The following is a 20413-nucleotide window of genomic DNA, read 5'->3' as shown; positions in this document are numbered from 1 at the left end:
AAATCCTTTCTACCAAAACTGCTCAATTTCTTGCTTTAAACTATTTCCAAATTTGCCATTTAAAGTTGCATAACTTTGCAATTATAGCAGCTGCTGTGCACAGCCAAGCTATTTTAATAATGAATTTATGTTCTGCTCCACAGAAATGAAAGGCAGAGGACTTGAACAGATGGTTTGGACAGTGGCTTATATGGTTCTTGATTTTTGTCCCCTGCATTTAGCACAACCAAAGGCTGCATGTACTCTGAGTTTACAAAACACTTGTCTGCACGCCAGTTGAGGATCTCACACAGCAATTCCACATGCCATTAAAAAAAGAAAAAAACATCCAAACTGAATTCCCTCACCTCCCAGCCCCTTTTCCTTATACTTAATCCAATTTATTTAAATACACAGGAGCAGCTGTATCTGGGGGCAAGGCACAGCAAGCAGTCAGGGGGCAGGGGCAGGACCAGGCAGCCTGATGGGGACCCCGCATCTCCCACGGGGATGGGAAAAAGGGGGGACAGCCTCCCCAAGCCCCTGAGTAAACCTGTACCTGGCAGCTGGAAACGCCTGGGGCTGGAGTTTGAGCGTAAAACGCTTTCTCTCACAGTGCTAACACCCAGTGGCAGGGTCCCAGGACAAACTGCCCACAATCGCTTCTTTTCTAAGAGAATGCAGGAATAACGTCCACACCAGATTTTGTGTCATGGCCAGGCGTTAGCGAGGGTTCAACTCAGTTTCCATTCCTTCCTCTGGCCCACAGGGAGGCACCGAGCGAGGCTGGGAAGGCATCACAGGGGGAGAAGCTGTGGGGTACCCCCTGCCATCCCATCCCCACTGCCCAGGTCCCACCCAATGGTGCCTCTTCACCACAGGTAACATTTAGGTGCCTTGCAAAGGACTGAGGGTATCATAACAAAAAAAAAAAAAAAATTCCAAAGGCCACAGTGGTTAACTGTAGCATCTAGGGCTCTTCCTACACTCAGCTTTCAGGCTGGCTGTCAGCATAGTGTCGGTAGCTGAAATTAATTCTTCAAATTGTCAATTCAGTGCATTCGTCTGGCTGTGAGCTGCCGTTAGAAGAGGGGTATTCACCATCCTGTCACCTTCATCCAGGACACAAAAAATGCCTACAGACTGCTGAAGTGCCTCGGGTACAGGGTTAGGCTACATCACTTGATTATGTGAAACAGCTGACCGCTGAAATGTCCCCTTCTCCAGGACAGATGTCACCCGGGGGATTGAAATCACCTGGAGGGGGGGGCTGGATGGGGCAGCTGGGGGAAGGCTGGGAGGTTATAAAAGGGCAAAAGGAAGGGGAGAGATCTTAGGGCTCTGTCTCCCTGCCAGCTTGCAGATCACGGCTCCTTGGTACTGGCTCCCTCAGAGGATCTCTGCTCTTTAATCAGGGAGTAATGCTGCTTTTGGAAACTACAGAATGACTGGCAAGCTCACAGCTGTCATCTGCTTCTGAGAAGTCCAATGATAAATCTGGAGAAGGTTTGAAGGTGAGTAAAGAGTGCATCTGAAAAGCAAAAGGGTTTGTTTTGGTGTTGGGGGGGTGACCTGTGCGTTCTGGTTGCTGGGAAAGGATGTCACCTCTCTCTGTCCCTCATGTATGCTCAAGAGACTTTACACTAAAGAGACCCATGCACAGAAAAGGCCAAAATTAGGAGTGTGTGCAGGGCTAAAGCTGAGGGCTGGCTGCTTCTGCAGAAACAAAGGTGAGGTGTGTGGAGCAAACTGCAAAACCGCTTGATAAAACTGAGCTGCTAAAACATCCACCCTAAAACCCTCACTGAAGCAAAGAGAAATCCAACCTGGTTATTAATGACCATATGAACAATTAATACATAAAGCTAATGAGGTTATTCCAAATGTTTTTCTAAGGGAACACACATGGCAGGAGCCAAAGGAACAAAACAAGGACTTGCACCTTCTGCTAGAAGTCTGCAGAGGCTTCCCCAGGCTTGAGTCACAATTTGTGGTTTAGTTTGTACATAGACACGTTTTCTCTTCAGAAAATGAGGACGACTCTTTTGACTCTGCTATCCCAGCTTGGGGCCACAGGGCAGGTGGAGCTGGGCTCTGAGGCAGGTCCTGATGCTCTGGGGTTCCTGCCCGGGCTCTCTCCTGCTCCATCAGCTTTATGCTCCAAAGCTGAAGCATGCTAATAGGTTATTAGTAGATGGAAAAGCTGCTAGGAAATTGTTCTAGAGTTTTTTATTCAGGGATGTGTGATGGTTGGAGACAAAGGTCTTTTCAGTCCCAGCCTCTCTGCTACTTTCTTGGGAGCCTCCTCAAGGCTCCTTTTGAGAAAATAAAAGCCATGCTGCACTGCTGTGCCAGGGGAGGTATGACAAGCAAAAACCACTGTATGTGGCTGTTGTGGTGTGCACACAGCTGTTGCTGGGGGTGTTTATAACCTTATTGATATTGCATCATGGAGCAATATTAGAAGGGATTTGATTTGTTTTCCAGTGTGTCTCCCAGCTCAAATGAGAAACCTGATGTGGGTGGGAACCGCAACACATGGGCTGTGTCTTACTCTGCCTTTGCAGGGGGGTGGTGCTGCATGGTAAGCAAGGAGCTGTGCTTCTCACCTGGTAGTGCAGCCCTGGATCCGATCCATGCCATGGATAACACAAGGATCTATCACTAGGGCAAGTGCATCTTCTGTTTTGCGCAATTTCCCTGTGAACAGATGGCTGTGTTGGCTGCAAACCATCCATTATATAAAAATCAAAAATTATGCTGCAATGAAATAAAGCTACTCAGCTGTGTTGCTGAATGGATTTCAAACAACTGACTACATAAGAAAACCAAGGATCCTGTAATGTTAATAGTGTACACTTTGCTCTCCAGACATTGCAGAAAGGCAATCTATCTGCCAGGGAAGTACCTGGGCCAGTGTGATGGCATAAACAAGCCCATGTCTTCAGTATTTGTACTAAAGATAATACATTTCTGGTACTTCCTAATAAGCCAATTTTTTCAAGTAGTGGTGTATACACGTTCAACAACCAGTGCTTACTGCTGTTTACTAAAACATAACTTTACCCATTTGAAAAAAATGACTTATGCATTTAAGTCTTGCTGACAAATACCCATCCATTGGAAAACAAAATACAGATTTGTGGCTAAACTGTCCCAATTTATTCACTGAGAGTTGGATTTATTAATGCTCCTGTCACATCTTGCATGATGCTTCACATAATCTGTACTCCAAGAGCTTATTTTTAATCCTTTTCTGACGTGTGGTGTAATGCAGAATCAAATCACATGCAGCACTTCAATTGTGCTTTAATCACCGCGGACCTCGGAGGGGAAACACGCACATGCTGAGTGTAATGAACTGCACTGAGTGCAAGCAGGAACACTGCTCACTGCAGGAGTGAGTAAAAAGGGTCATTTTTAGGTACCTTTTCTTTGCACAATGAGATGTAGTTTGTATTAGGCTCTTGGTCTGATTCTCCCTTTTTAAGGAACCATTGCACTAAGCTCTATGGCCAACTGATGCTGTCTTTGGGCACAAATGTGACCCAATGCACCAATGGCAGACTTGCCTTGCTTGGATATGACATTCCTCGTTAAACACTGATGTCTGAGTAAGCACAAAAACTTGTGCAAGGATTTAGGCTTGTTTTTTGACTCAAGGCTTAACATAATCTCTCTTTCTGAGTAACACGTTTGTACTGAAGGACTGTTTTCAGTCATGCTTAGTCCCTGGGAATGTCTTATATAGAACTAGATTTTGTGCCTGATCATAAACCAGTAGCTCTTATGAACACCTATCTCCACTAGATTTATGCACAGACATCTTGGAACAATATTTATACCACCTTAGAGGTCCTTTAACCAGTACCATTTAAATTCTGTTAACTAATGTTAAAATGGAACTGCTGCTAGTGCACTCACACATGAATACTAAGAAAGACTGCAGAAAAAGTTTTGCTCTTTGTAACTGTTTTCTGCACAGAATAGTACTTAGTAGATGGGCTGGGTCCAAGCGTGGTAAGCACAGAAGGCTGACTATAACCTCTCCTCTTAGATGCCCTCAGGAGTGACTGTGGTTAAAGGGTTATTTCCCTTGACAGATCTGCCCTAGTGTGCACAAGTGCTCAATTACAAATGCAAATAACACTTTGAGAGCAAACTGATCACTTTTGCCTGTAGTTCTCATAGGTTTAAATTCAAAGTACATATGATTATTATACCTATGATCTTTCAGTCTAGGAATTTTGGCATTTCAATGTTAAGGGAGCTAAGCTTACAGTGCTAAAAATATAATTAAAAGGAATAAAAGAAATTCCCCATTAAGATATTCCACCCCCAATTTTTTTTTCCCCCCCCCCCCATGTTGTAACACACTTGCATTCTAAGAGGCTTTTTTTGGGAACACAATGAACAGCAGCTAGAGCTTCTGGAAATTCTACTTTACACTTTTTGCTCAGATAAAATCTTTGCACAAGTATTTTACACTGAAATCTTCTAATTAAGCTTCTGAAGAACTTGTAAAAGAACATCTAAAACTACTGGTGAAGATGAATAACAGAGAATCCCACCTTCTGCTGAAGAAAAACTGTATTTAAAAGGAACTTGTGATTCTCATAAAACTTTTAGTAGGAAGAAGTGAATCAAATTGGTTAATTACCATTTTATGGTTGGTAAAAGGGCAAATTACATGCCATCCATTTCTAAACTTCTAAATGTCTCCAGTGCTTTTAATTAAAGCTGCCATCTAGAAGCTACTAAAGCAATTTTATGCAATTAGTTATTTATAGGTAACCATAATACACCACTCCAAATATGATTCAAGTGACTTGCAGTCTGTTGCTTTGTGATCTTTGTCATCTTTACTTCATTACTGTCTCAGTACTAGCAGCAGAGTATTCAGCAGTTCTTTGTCAGCTGGAACACGACTTGCACTTGAGTGGTGTTCTCTTCAGATGCGTAACAGTAGGGTTGGAGCAAACAACATTTTTAACTACTGACTGTGAATGAAAATGTCCTGCTTCCAGTCTGAGACATGATGGCTGGGGTCATACTGACTACTGATAACAGTTAGCAGAAAAGTGAATAACTTATGCATTCAGATGAAGGTTGGATGAAATTTAGGGAAACTTGCTGTCCAAAAAAGTTTACCTTAAATGTTCTACAATTCCCAGACTTCTGCAATCATAGGGAGCTAAGACTACCGAAGAGAAAAGGAATAAATTTTGCTGAATCAAAAATGGCAGAGGTAATTTTTTTTGCTTGTTCTGTGATACATACATGACAATGATTTGAGGCTGCAAATCACCTTGGTTTGTCTACTTCTTACTTTATATATTGCTAATGAAACATCTCACCCCATCCTGCTTTCCTTTCTGAATTGTATGTAAGTGTTGAGAATGGAATGTATAGGAACATATAGAATAGCGAACATTGCTGAATAAATAGTATTGATCATTACCTACGACAAGGGGGTCTTGCTTTCACAAAAGGCTATATTGGGAATTTGGTCTGCATCCTACTGAATGTAACAGGAATCTTTTAGCTGAGCAGGAGCAGGCCTGAAATGGGTTATTGTCACTTGACAAATGTAAAGGTTTAATCTGAGCAGTTGTTGTTACAGCTTTATTTACTTTAGAAAGTATTGCTGCAGATGGTGAGCAACAAGACTGATTATTTCAGGATGGAAGCTGCTGGGGTGAATGCATTTTCAAAACAATTTTTTTTTTTAAGTAGTATTTCCTTAGTAAAGTAATTTCAAGCAAAATGAATAAAACTCCACTGCAGAACTGATTTTTAATTCAAGCTTTCATTTGTGTTGCTAGTTCGTGGCCATGGGTCTGAGTGAAAAAGGTTCTTTGCTAAAGCTGTGTATAAATTGTTTTTATGCATGGGATTTAGAACTTACTCCAGCCTTACAGATTTCCCTGGTGCTTCCTTTGAGGTCACTGCATCTGTAGTGAGGTTGCTGTGCTGCCTCTGTACCCAGTGTGCAGTTTTTAATTTCTTGAGGCACTGACTGTACACACAGCTTGCACAGACAGTGTGGGCATCTATCTTGTCGTTCTAGAGCCTGGTCTGGACCCTGGAGTCAAAAAGCAGACACTGCAGGACCTGAGATGATTAAATCTTTGGATTTAGTGCTTGGGCTTCCAAATGTAAATCACTGCTGACGCTTAGGGCTCAGTCATCGGAGGAACTCAGTTTTCACAGGTTAACTTTGTGCTTCCACCACAGCTGTCCTGTGTGAATGCCCTGAGGTGGTCACAAAGAGAAGGCAATTGGAAGCAGATGTTAACCCAAGACACCTTTTAGTACACTGACTGAGAGACACTAGCTCAGCAAAAATGTGGTAACTGGATTGTCTCAGCCTCTCCCTGTCTCTGTCAATAGATTTGACTTTCCAAGCTTAATTTACATGTCTAAAGCCCACCGATTTCAGAAGGGCAGGGTGGGTAAGTGTTTAATGCCTTCGATCAAGGCATTGGCTTTGCAGTGCTAAGTAGAACAACTCCCAGGTATTTATTAATTTGAGGGCTTCTTACTGTGCCAATACTCAATGACTAATCTAGTTAAAAAGAGGACACTATCCCTTAGTGCCTTATTATAAATACTGATCCAGATTGTTTAAATGATGGTGTTGGTGACTAGATGTGCCATAAATACTTCTTATCAAAAAATCCCCAAACCCACCAAACAGAATTCCCCACCCCAAAATTAAAATCTGTCACTAGGTAAAGTTCAAGTGATTGGAATTCAGTCAATGATTAATAACCTGTGTAGTTACTTCTTCATTTTCAATATCTTCTTGTGTAATAAATGTGTTCAGCTTCTCACAGATCTTATTTTATGTCCCTATCTTGTATCATTTCACATTCTGCTTAAGTACTTGGTCATCTATTACATGACTCATTAGGCTGAGATCTCTGCAGAATTAAAGAAAGTTGCAGTAAAAATAAAATATTGAAGCTCAAATTTCAACTACATCACCCATGCATGTTTAAAAGCATCTTTCAAAGTCAACTCAACACACAATAGTGTAAGATTAATGTTCACCAAGCCCCATTTCTAGTCCTTCACAGAGAAGTGGGAATAGAGTGAACAAAGCTACACGTGTTTGTTACCTGCAAAATAAAAGGTGTGGAAGACAGACCCCAATCATAACTGATTAGTGTGATTTCATGATGTTTTTCCATCTGACACTTAATTCCTGGTCACTAGGCAAAGGCAGTCTTGCCAAACAAAGATAATGAGAAATAAAAGTTGATGAAAGCCTCAAGTTATTGAATAATAATCTAGGACTCTTCCAAAACCTATCTGCATGTCCACTGGAGCAGAAAAATCATTGAGTTCAAAAAAAGTTGAGTATTTGAAGCAACTTTGACTCAGAAAAGTAAGAGTATTTGAATTTCCACTTATTTACATACTTCTGAGGATGTAACCAAACAGGGTTAAGTTTCACAAGTGTTACACAGGAGGTATTTTTTATCAATTTTGCAAACGGATAAACTCAGTTTTATAGATAAACCGTTATTCAGAGTCACAAGCAGCTGGTATCAAAAATGAGAATACAGCTCCTGAGCTGTAACTAACCAAGGGTAGATGGCTACTAAATGGAGTTCTTTCTCAGATACTACCTTTCTACCAAGTAAGAGGTAAATTTATTTTCCTGCATAACAGGAAAAAAAGGAATACTCAGGACAAAAATAAGAGCAAATGGAAAAAAAAAGCTAGAAGTTTTTCTATATCAGCTTAAAAAACAAATACTAATCTTGTCTGGTCATTGATTAATGCAAAGTATTATTTTTAATAATCTCTTGGCAATTACTCTTTATCTGCATTATCAGGTACCTATTTTTGCAGTGTAAAAATCTGAGGTGAGAAATTAGAAGCAATTTTTAAATATCTGTGGTCAAATACTCAATAACATTGTGTTGCTTTGTTGTTGTTCAAGTATTTTTAAACATGGATAAGATGTTGGTGAGTCTGTGGACTCACCAAAATTTGTGTTAGTTTCCTGCTGCCTAAAAAAAAATATTTTTGCATATACTGTTTGAATGCTATTTCAGTAGAAATGTGACATCTTCTGACTTAACAATTATTCCAATAACAAGCAAACTAAGTGATCCAAAAGGATGTCTAAAACTGTATGTAAGTACGTGAGAGGTTTCTTAATAAACAACAGATCTATGGGTACCAGGCAAGTACTTCCTGCTACTTTCTAAGGTTTTTCAACCTCTTAGAGTTTAAAGGAAAACAAGGACACACACTTAAAAGGCCAAATGATAATACACAGCTAATTGTGACTCCAAGTTGCTGCTGCATTTTGCTTGGCCATGTACAAAAATGGCATGTGGCAGCCCATAGCTCCTTGAGATTAAAATCTAAAACATAACAAATCTGCCAATTTCAAACTGATGTAATTTAGAGTAGACGCATAAATCAAAAGCAGCCGGGAGCCATTACTTGAATTTGCCAAGATAGGAGTCACTGTCTGCTACCAGTTAATTTTTTTTTTAATATTTGCTGTCTGCTCCAGAACTCATGAATTGTACTTATTTCTCTTAATTTCTTTATGATGAGAAACTTCTGTTAAGGAAGCCAGCTATGCGTGGGTATTTAAAGTAATAGCATATTATAAATTTTCATCAACATACTTCCCAATAAGAAATAACATGGAAGAACTAATTGTATTATAATTAGATATAATAAATTGTAATCAGCAATAAAACATCGATCGTTTTGACGCTAAAGTATCTGAAAACCTTTGTTTTCTACTATTTTTAGAATGGATTCATTACATTAATTAGTTGCCTAAAGATTAACATTTATTTGTACTTACACCTTCTATCGTTAAAGACATGTTAAAGTTACTCTATAATTACAATGTGTGTCTTGCTAAGACTTAAAACAGGATTATTTGTCTTAGAGACGTTTCCACCTGGATATCCATTCTAATTTCCTACTGATATATATCCTTCCCTTATTAGCTCATGAAAAATAATCTAAGCCCTTCCTTAGAGCTAGTCATGAGGAGGGAGCAGTGTGCTATGGGGGGGCAGCTGAAAGCCCACCGGGGCTCTGCCATGGGAGCTGCTGAGTTCCCTTTGTTCCAGGGGTTTCAGTGGGAGGTGGGGGTGATCAGCTGCTGTAGAGCACCTAATCCAGAGCCTTGATCACAGTACTCATGCACCCTGCAAAGGGATTAATGGTGGTGCTGGTGGGGATTCAAGGCTTCACGCGCGTTTTGCCTGTGACAATACAAAATGCTTCATGTGCAGTAGGTGAGATGCTCGTATTTTGCAAAGTGCACTTAATGAGGAAGGACAAACTAGAATTCCACAGGCAAAGTTGAGTTTGCTGTCTGCCTGATTTGAACAGCCTTAACTTCAATGTCTGAGTAAGCTCCATTAACATTACAAGAGTCCCCTGAATGCATTAAATATAAAAATTGACTTTGCAACCATAGTATTTGGTTAAAAGTTAAATATAATGAAATGCTTCCACCTTTCAATTGAAAGGTAACAAAAGAGGAGTGTTGCCACACTTGGAAAGAGTATTTCAGAGGATGCTGGCTGGAGCCTGCTGCTCATGCTTCTCCCGCATAAAAGGACTGGTTGTGTTAAAAATGTGAGCTTTATGAAATGATTTTGCTTGCTTATATTTGGTTAAATCATCGCCTCAGACCCATTTTTGTACATCCAGTTGCATCTGAGTTTCTAAATAACAGAAGGAAATGATGGGCAACCAACACCTTCAGAGATGCTCTTTTCTTACCTCTTGGGCTGTTGAGAGAGGCCTCGGAGGCCTTCCCGCCATCTCCACAGTGACTCTGGTCAAAGGGAAGGCACTGATCCCCTGTTCCTGCCACCACGTCTGCGTTTTTAGCCAGATCCTTTGTTTCAATGAGAGATTTTGCTTTGTAGACTTTCCTTGTGTTGGTATCCGACAAGTAAAGGGATTCTGACACTGGATCAACAGCCAAGTAATATTTATGTGCAGGGCTTGTACTAAAACAGAAGAGAAGAGCATCGAGTTAAATTGTCTCTTTCTAATTTCTGTTCAAGATAGCATAACACTTCTGAAAACATCTGCTCAGTGATTTGGAGATGACAGTTGTAAGTGGGAGGAGCTTTAATGCGGCTCACACAAGCACCATTGCTGAGAAGGAAGGAACCAGTACAAGCTGCAGAGCCTGACCAGTCCGCTGCATACCAGATAATGAGCTTATGATGACAGTGGTACTGGTGGAGTTAGTCTGTCCATCAGTACCAAGCCACCCAGTATAAAGCTAACTGGACTGACTTCAGCTTGTAATTATTACTGTCAAAACCAAGGTCATTCTTCTGTACCTGCAGAGTCCTAGTACTCTTGGCACTGAAAACAAATCTACAAAGTGAACCAGACTGTTCTGCATGGGCACAAGTACCTGCTCTTGGTTATTTTTATCTGTTTCTAAACCTTAGGAAATATGAAGGTGTGAAATATGGTGCCTTAATTCACACCGACTGTATTGTCAGGAGCAAGGCAGAAGGCCAAGTACTATCAGTGCAACTAGGCATGAATTAATGCACCATAATTCACGCACTGAAGTGTGTTATTGAGATTATAAAATGTTATTTAAAAATATTTACATATGTTAATTAAATGGTGAGGATCATAAAGTCTAATCAGATGACTGGGCTGTGTCTTATTAACCAGTAAGTTTTTTTTTTTGTTTCTTTTTCAATGAAAAGTTAATTTCCAGTTTGAGGAAACTGTCTAAGCACATGGCACACCATGCTAGCTAGTGTCCTGAGCCTGGGGAGACTGTGGTTTAGGCCTGATTAGAAAATAAAATAAAAATCCAGAAAGGTGTAGATCCTTTAAATCACACAGTTGGTTACTGATATGGTGGAAGATGGGCACAGGCAGAGTGGTGGCCAATGCCTGGCAGAGTGTTGAGGTGCTCAGGCAGTATTTTTATCACTGCTGTGTTTCTCTAGGGAAGGAATTGGTTTCTGACAGGCAGCTGTGCCAGATGCTCACCTGCCTGCATTCTATGTAACTCTAGATGGGACCTTCCTATAGGCTCTGCAGATTAAAAAAAGAGTAAATTTTTTTTTGTTAAAGATAAAATTTCTTTACTGAAAGAGTGATCAGGCATTGGAACAGGCTGCCCAGGGGAGTGGTGGAGTCACCATCCCTGGAGGGGTTCAAGAAACGTGTAGATGTGGTGCTTAGGGACATGATTTAGTGAGTTAGGTGGTGTTGGGTTGATGGTTGGACTTGATGATCCTTGAGGTCTTTTCCAACCTTAATGATTCTATTCTATTAACATCGGTACAATTAACTGACACTCAAGATTGCTGCAACAGAATTAGAAGATGAGTTACTCCTCTGAGCTGTGTCAGTTCTGTTTGTGGTGGGTTTGACAACACCCGGCGTACAGCTCCTTCTGCGGGGCTGGATTTTCACGCCACAACAAACCAGGAAAAGAAGAATCTAGATAAAATAGAACTGGCAGAAGCTCCAGGACAGATATGTCATGGCTGAGATGATACTGACTTATTTTACTGATCGGTTTCAGGTTGATGGAACCTCTTTAATTATGAAGCTTTTGCTTGGCTGAGGCAGATACTAAGCTTTATTAATCATCTATTAGACAGTTCCATCTTACTGAGCAATGTTGCAAAACAATGTAAAAATTACTTCTACATTTTATTTTAGCAATCTACTGAGTACTCTCTATATTGCTAAGAAAATTCTAACAGATGATCAGCTGAAATCTTATTTCCATTTATCTGTGATAAGGCTAATGCTGTACCATGATAAATGTGACAGAGCTTGGACTTAGTGCTCTCAGTTCTCGTTCTCCATCCAAAAAGGGACAGAAACTACTTGGCATCTCTGAGGACTGGGCCACAAGCTAGACTAGCTTAAAGTTGACCTTCGTCACAAATGTGTGCAAATGAAAGAAGGGGGAAATGTAAGGAAAGAGATATTCCCACAGCTGAGGAACAGATGGGAAACCCAGCTCAAGGAAAGCCCAAAGACTACATTAACTTCAAGTGATGTCCTCCCATTTCCCATGATTTCACTTGGACAGAATACTGACAGAGGTAATTATTATTGTAATTAATAGGGCCGGGGTACTTGTTACAACTTGATTTAATTAAAGTTTAAGCTCATCTCAAGAAACTAGTACTAGTGAGCAGGAATTAAAAAAAATTCTACTCTACAAAAGACAGCCCTGAATGTAAAACCTGATTCATGTTCTGAATGCATTAAAGAGTAAGTTCAATTTGCTGCTCTTGGTTATTTTACACAGATACTGGTCAGTTTAGCATGAAAGCAAATGGAAACAATTTTTCTTTTCAAGAAACCCCTGCATTGCAATGCCAAAATGTGAACTGGAAACAGGGGGAAGCCACTTGCTTTTGCTTGAGCTGCAGAAGCAAGGACGGAGCTGTGACACAGTCCTCGGGTCTGGGGTCTGTTGTGCACCCTCTGGAACTGTGGCAGAGCTTAGAGTTCACAGCATCCTAGAGCTGCTAAAGCACAGTCCTCTTGGGTGGCTCTGAAGCCTTTTTAATAATTTTTTTTGTTGCTACAACTCCAGTTTCCTTGGCTGGCTGTATCTATGATCATTCACACATCACATGAAATGAATATGACAGCTATGAAATGCGTTTCCTGCTTTTGGGTTTAAACTTCTCCATCTCTGTTTGCTGATTTTACAGGGGGACTTCAGCCCTTCAAAGGGAACAAATCAAACATTTACTTGTAAACAATGGTGATTTTCATTAACATTTATATTCATTCAATTCAGAGTGTTTCTTTGAATCCAGATTTCTAGAAGGACTTTTGTAAGTCTGATTCCTCAAAGGTGGTTCACACATTACTGTATTCTACTTACCTGTGTCTTGTGTCTCTATTCCTAGTAAGACAGGTAAGTTCAGTTTTAAAAAAAAAGAAAAAGACAAATGTTAGTCCTCAACAAAACTGTATTCTTTGTGTGACTGCTCAGAGCTGTATCAACAACAAAACAGTTTATCCCATTACTCAGTATTGCTGCTTTCTCTCAAACTGCCTCCTTTCCACTGCCTGCACATCACCAAGTTAATTCGGAACAGTCAGCACCCACCATCACCAGCAATGCCAGCTAGTTGGAGATTCATGGGGGTCAAGTAAAAAATTTAGTTTATTGGTGCCCAAAATCTTTCCTGCCCTCCCCTCTGGCCCTGAAAGGGAATGGGAAGCTGGAGTCATAATTAAAGGGAGTCGTTAACAGGGGCAAAGACCCAGCTCAAGACAGTCTGCAATGCCAGGCTTGTTCTTGTCTGCTTAAACTCAAGTCATGTCCTCTGTCACAGGAATTTAATTGTATTAACTTTAAATGCAGTAAGTCTATCTGCAGCCATAGTGCTGTGACCTGACATGATACTGCACATATTTGCTATGGGATCATGGAGTTTTTGTCAAAAGTCCACTTCATGGAATATTTTAACTTTTTTGATAAAACTTATGAAAAATCTCAGGGGAAGAAAAATTAGCTCTTATTAATTCTGCACTTTGTAGAAATTCATTATGCAAAATCTGTTCTAAAGGCCACTTAAGGTGCCCTTTTTAAATGATGACTTCAAAGTAAGTGTAAGTCTTTTGATGAGTTCGACAGTTGATGAGACACATGCTCACAAGGCAACTAAACCTGGCTACTTCTTTAAATTACAAGTGAAAGAATGCTCACTGTAGTTTTTTATAGGCATATCACAGCCATGATAACAAACATTTGTAGAAATTCATTATGCAAAATCTGTTCTAAAGGTGAAAGAATGCTCACCGTAGTTTTTTATAGGCATATCACAGCCATGATAACAAACACTAGTCAGAAAAAGCTAATTATTTTTTTTACCTTAATTCTAATATGCCAATTGAGTTTCCAGAGGGAAAGATCCGCCTCACAAAATTGAAGTCACCAATATACACGCTACCATCAGGCCCAGAAGCAAGAGCAACAGGGGCAAAGAGTTTGCTGTTGAGCGCAAGACCATTGCAGTTGGAGCAAGAGACGCTTCTCTGGTGCCCATTGCCCATCACGGTCGAGATGACTGGCGGCTGCTGGGAAATGAACATGTTTTCACCATTTCCTTTATGTACAATTCCTAAGGGGAGGGGAGAAAACAGAGACAAAAAAAACAAATGTATAGCATTCTGCAGGTTTGTATTGTGCAATCCCCTAGAAAATCAGATTAGCGAAAGAGGAACAAACACCAGATCTTTTAAAGACTGTCACAGGGTTCCACTAATCTCTTCCAATTTTGTTCTTTCCCAAGCTTCCCCATCACCATTTTGTTGATGAGTGGTTAGTGGCTATTATAAAAAGCCAACATCATGAGGGGGACTCGTGGTTGGTTAATGCTCTAACAAATTGACTGCTAATTGCAGTGCTATCAGATTTCTTGGGGATTACTACTTTAATATTCATTTTATTCATAAATTTTTATTAGGTAGCAGAGGAATTTCTTAGGCAGTTTGAATATTTAATTAAAGGAGATTAATAGCAGGAGTACTATGCACTTTCCACAAAAGAGCACTGAGTGGCAGTACAAAATCAATATTCACATTTAAATGCGAGTCCTTCATGGTATATAAAATGGTGCCAAGTGCCGCAAAGCCAAGTTAAGTCAAGGAGTAATTCTGAGGCATGAGTGAACTTCTTACCAGCAAGAATATATTAAGTTCTGCCATAAAGTTTAAAACAACTTTGCAGTGTGCCAGTATTTCAGCACTGCTCTGCAGCGTATGTTGTTGAAAGTCTTCCCAATTACTAGGCTGGTGATACCAGAACCAGTACAAATGTGTATTTTATCAAGCTGATACCTGTAGTGTTCATTTTAAATAACAATGTGATAAAGTAGTTAAGAAGCACCTTTAAAATGACAAGTTATTGAAAGACTTTGGCTATTTCTCAATGGAAGATTGGTATTATTTTAAACCACAGTCCAAGATCTCTTCTGTCCCTTGGAAAGCCCAGTCCTTCATCAGAGAAGTGGCACAAAGGAATATATTTTCTGGAGGACTCTTACACTCATATTCTAAGATACTGCAGGGAGTACATGTTGAGGTATCTGAATTTTCACAAAGTATGGCAAATGTGTTTATGTACTGTTTCTACCAGCTTTTTTTTAAACTATTTTTTGTGGCTTTCAGGTAAGTCTGAAGCTAAAATTCTCCTTGGAAATTACTGAGTGTTACCACAGCTCTTTTGAAGAGCTTCTTTTTTAATATTTAAAAAAAAATATTTCTGATCAATAGAGGACTGAATACATATTTGGCTTAAAAAAAAAGCATCTTGGAAATACACCAGTAAAATTAATGGCAACAGCCTCCCTTATGCACCAGACAAAAATACTATGAAACGAAGATGCTGCTTGTTGTCTGAAATTAGCAATGTAAAGGTAATATTTTCAACTGCCTCATACAAATGCCAGTAAATAATTAGGACTCTGGAGAATATGTTATGCTGTCAACAAATGTAACCATGTGTTTGATTTCAGGCTTCTGAGCTGCTGCTTTAATTTTAGTTGGTGCTGTGTTGCACTGGGGCTGAAATCACTGTAAAGTCCCTGCAAAACCACTCCTCCTTCCCCCAGATAAATAAAAATAGAATCAACACCCTTGCCCATCAGAAGAAAAAACTAATTCAAAGAATAAGTTAATAGCACATTCATTTGTATTCATGAGATAAAGGTGTCTTTAAAGGACTCTATCCAGGACCCAGTATTTATGGTATGTGTTCTCTTCTTCATTATGAGAAATGACCTGAAGATCTTCCAAAGTGACCAAAACCTTTGTGTTAGAAAGCATTAAACTCTAATTATTTCAGGAATTAGAAGTGATCAAAGCTCTAAACTGGAGGGGGCAAAAAAAAAAAAAAGTAGGAAAAGAGCAGTTTAGTATAGCTGAGAACAGGATGTGATCCTTTGTTAACCGAACAGTCAGATTGATGCAAAACTGTACACACTGAGAAAGCTTGAGTTTCCAGTGACAGCCACGTTGGAACAATCCATGTTATTTCACATCTATGCTGCTGGAATTGGACCTTTTTTTTTTTTCAAGATACATGTGGCAACAGAAAACAGTTTTTACTTGCTGTGGTTTCTGCATGTCAACACTTGTACCTCACCAGCTTAGACTGTGCTATGAAGTGGAATTCTGTAAAATTGCATCTATTTCTTTTTTTCACAACTTTTCTATTATACTGAGTTTATTTTGTAACATCTCTAAAATGAATAGCTTTTATGGGGATGGAGGTGAGTACATCCACCCTGTCTCCCAGCAGGAACGTTGTGCACAGCAGCAGACCTGCTGGAAGCCAAGGCTTAGGGGCTGAAGTTAGATAAAAGCTCTTCAGGACTAGTCAACTGACCAAGTAAAGCACTTCTAATTTCAGTTTGAAAACAAAATTGTAATTTGCAATAGAGAATTTTCAGAAAGACATTTATACTATATTCCAGTGCTATTTTTACAGTTAATCCAGTGACAGTGTTTCAAACACAGATGCAAGTTTCATGCTTCTAAGAAGAGCAGCTCTTCATGCACGCAGAGGGAATGCTTTAATTAAAAGTGAAAAATCTCAATATATTCATACTTGACAAGGCTACTCATGCTTTTCATTTCACTCATGGTGGCATGGAGATAAATCTGAAATGTATAATTCTAAGTTTGAATCCTATTCTTGTCCTTATTGAAAGCACATTTTATATATCTGAAATGGGAGAGCAGTTCACTCTAGACAAGACCAGAAGCACACTCATCATTTTTAACCTTTTGGTTAACACAGTTCATTATTTGGTTTTGCTGCTTTAATAGGAGCCTACAGCCTGCTCTGATAGGTGTGCACTAACTAGGCTATAGTCATTGTTTTTCTGCCCCAACTGCTTTTCTATTTCCTATTTTCAAGCCAGGTGTGCCTGCTCAAAGCCCATTATAATCATGAGGAACATCTGAGACATCACTGAGCTCTGGCTGGGCTTTGCCATCCTCACTGGAGATGCTCTCACATGCAAACCATAAACAGAAGAGCCCCACTGAAATCAAGCCAGACCTGCTTATGCCCTCCCCTCCCTGCATTGTGTCTCTGTAAGTAATGGATAAAGATGTTCAGCATCTTCCCCCGACTTCAGCCCAGCACAGTGGGAGCACGTGAGGACGAGGAGCAGGCATCAGGACTTGCACGTTCCCCATCCTTGTTCTTGGGCTGGGACAGCAGGCACAGCCCAGGTGACTTCAGGGGAGGTGACATGGAGCCAGGAAGCAATTTGTCACCATCTAGCCCTGCTCAGGAAAGCCATGCTTTAGCCCTGCTCAGGTTCTAATTGTATACTTTACAAAATCTCCAAACATGTTAGTACCTATGGGGTGAATTACAGTAGTATCCACTGCAATTAGCAGATAGTCATATAAATTGGAGTTACTGCCGGCAATTTAGTCTTGAAATTAAACTATGCAAGTGGTAAATTGGCACTAAGGAGTAGACTATGGGGCTCGCAGTCGGGGGCTGAGCTGACTGAGGTCAGATTTCTCTTTGTGTTAAATGTCAATAGCTGGCATTTAAAAGAGACAATCTATACAAACCAATAAGACAGGGTATGAAAGAGCCACTGTTTAAAATGTCAAACTATTTTAAATCAAAACAGAAATCCAGATAATTTACAAACTAAATCTGACCTTTTGTATTTGGAATATTTATACTGTAGCTGTGCATTCAACAGCAGAACTTGTAAAAACCTGACAGCCATACATCTGTGCGTGAATCTTCATTAACAGAAGTTTGCAGATGGAAATAGATTTTAGTGGCCAGACCCTCAGCTGGAGCAAATTGAGAGAACTTTACTGAATCCAATACTCTGCTGAAATCTGACCCCAAGTTTCTCTTCCCCCAGACAGTGAGATACCTGTCTATTGTCAAAACCGTATTTTTCTAACTACCATAATTTATCTAGAAGTATTGTTTTAATAATTTAATTCCACTAATTCCTGATTATAGCTATTAAGGGAGGAAAAGAAAAAAACCCAGGAATAAGACAAAAGCAATCAGAAAACAAATGCAAGTCCCCTTGCCTGAAGAATCTCTGTGCAGGGTTAATGTTATGACACCAAAAGCGTTTACAGTTCTGTTTTGTGGTTTTTTTTTTTTTTTCCTAATGCTTCAAAAGGTGCTGGATTGCTTGTCTTGAAGAGTAACTTACTGTGCTTCTCTGCAGAGTGGGCAACCACAAAAGCTTCTGCGTGCTGGGCTGACAGCGTGGTTTGGAAGCGCTGCCTCTCAGGCTGTTTTCCTGTAGGTTTGTCTCCCCGGGGCTGTGATGCTGGTAACCCATGTTAGTCATGGGATGAATTAGGGGCGTAGACACTTCACTGAGGATGTAACACACTCTAAACTGACCTAAAAGGTGGGACTTCTCTACCAACAGCGTGAGAATGAACCTAAAAATGCCCCTTTTCCACCCAAATGACCAAAATGTGTTAGCAATCCAAGAGTCAGTGATATTAGTGTTTAACAGCTGGGAGCCAGAACACTGAAAGTATCCTTTCAGGTGGCATTTACAGTTCAGTTCTCAATAAATGAGGGTGCGCATTCAAACAAGGAGGATTACACGTTAGGAAGTGTAATGCTGAAAATCTGAACAATTAATTCCTCTAAAATTTGTATTCTTCTTCTGCGTGGCCAGTTAATATAGGAAGGACTTACCACTTTGTGGATTTAATACGTGGTGTTTGTTTATAGACCAGCCTCCCAGATTTGAAGCATCCATTTCAAAGCCTTGAAGGATTACTGTTCTCTTCTCCCACAGAATAAAATCAGGACATGTTTCATATTCATATCCCACCGACACTGCAAACAAATAATTAAAGATCTATCAGTCTACCTTTCCCTCTGTGAACTATGAGGTAATTTTTCATTCCAGGTTTTGATATTAATCTGTCAAGTAATGATGCCACTAATTTGCCTCTGCCTGATTCCTATTGTTGAATATTATTTTTTTGAAAAAGGGTTTTAAGAGATTAGTATGTTGTTACAGCTACAGTTACTACTGTTTCAAAGCAGAAAATTTTCTGTTGTATCAGTTATGGATTTCTTAAATCTCCTCTGATGACTCCTGACTTGATTGTTTATTGCATTTCTGCTATTTACCTGGATAACAGCTTAAACGGAAAAAAAAAATCCATGTTATAAAACAAATTAAAAACAGTTTGTTTTATTTGTAAAAAATGTAGTTAGGTGGAAATGGGTTGCCAAGATGAAAATTTCTAGAATTAAACATTTTTCTTAACAGGCTTGCATAACACATGGCTTGCCTCTACAGCTGGTCAAACTACGTGCTGAAAATCTTGCATTTCCCTAAGGGTGGTGGGTTTTGGGAGCACTCAAACTTACCAAAACCTGTTCCCTTTAGTACTTCAGTAAACCAAAAAAACCTCTTAAAATTTATCTCTAATATACATTTTTTTTTAAAGTTATTTATCTCCTCAAGTTAACCTTTTTGGGTTTCAGTGCAACTCTTCCATAAAGGAAGAATGTTATTTTGACACCAAATCCTAAAATTTGATCTAGGAAATATTGAGGTAGTTCAGCTTTTCCAGAATAAAAGTGTCTTAAAAATACTTTAATTTAAAAAAAAAAGTAAAACCACAGTTTTCTGACACTTTCAATATTTTCTTCTCACTTTGTCTATGTAGCAGCTTTAGGTACATTTTACCTGAACCATAAATAGTTTTAATACCATCTAGATTCCATTACTGGATGCAATCAAAATATTTTGACCAGCTATAGCAGGGAGCACTTTTGTGTTTGTAAGACAAATGTTTTATGGCAAAGCGAAAGCTGTTCCTCAGAGCAACTTCACTTAGAGGTGCTTCATCATTTTAGCAGAAAAAACCTGTTTTTGCAGCTCAACTCTGACTTGTGAAAATCACATCTCCTTAAGTACAGTAAATATTGGATGTTTCAGACATTATAGGTTCCAGTCGGAGGGTCCAGCAGCCACTCTGTCCAAATTTTCTGTTACAGGAGCTCTGATAACTAACATCAGCAACCTTCCTGGGTAACTCCCCAGGCTGAGTTCCCAACTGTGGGCATGGAGCTTCTTGCCCAACGGCCGCATCCTGAGCTGGGATGAGCCATCAAGGTTCAGTAAGCGAACACACTATTTTCTAGGTGTTAATGCAGAGAGAAGAGAGGGCAGATTTTTCCTATGAAGCAACCTCACACTTTGCCACCTACACGTTAACATCTTTACTCCATTCGTGCACTTCACATGTTCAACCCTGGGTCAGACGGATCTACTTGAAAAGAGTAACGTCGCTCAGCCTTGCTCAGTGAACCACTCCAGCCCCCCAGGACAGCTCCCCAGCTGCTGTAAGGTACTGTGCCAATATCTGGGCTGAG

At 39.9% G+C, this 20413-nt stretch overlaps 1 protein-coding gene across 1 annotated transcript in view; it reads right to left on the bottom strand.

The window, feature by feature from the left end:
• Positions 1 to 20413, bottom strand: part of LOC104467406 (teneurin-1) — a gene marked incomplete at both ends in the record, with an annotated part of 112242 nt that overhangs the window by 25818 nt on the left and 66011 nt on the right. Inside the window, 4 exons of the mRNA XM_010081174.1 lie at positions 9757 to 9989; positions 12878 to 12898; positions 13874 to 14123; positions 18716 to 18859. Of these exons, the coding sequence (XP_010079476.1) occupies positions 9757 to 9989; positions 12878 to 12898; positions 13874 to 14123; positions 18716 to 18859 (648 nt within the window). The remainder of the gene's footprint in view (positions 1 to 9756; positions 9990 to 12877; positions 12899 to 13873; positions 14124 to 18715; positions 18860 to 20413) is intronic.

The sequence above is a fragment of the Pterocles gutturalis genome, unplaced genomic scaffold, assembly GCF_000699245.1.
Source record: "Pterocles gutturalis isolate BGI_N339 unplaced genomic scaffold, ASM69924v1 scaffold8499, whole genome shotgun sequence".
Lineage (NCBI taxonomy): Eukaryota > Metazoa > Chordata > Aves > Pterocliformes > Pteroclidae > Pterocles > Pterocles gutturalis.
The sequence above is the reverse complement of the archived record's forward strand: the minus strand, read 5'-3'. Positions and strand labels throughout refer to the sequence as shown.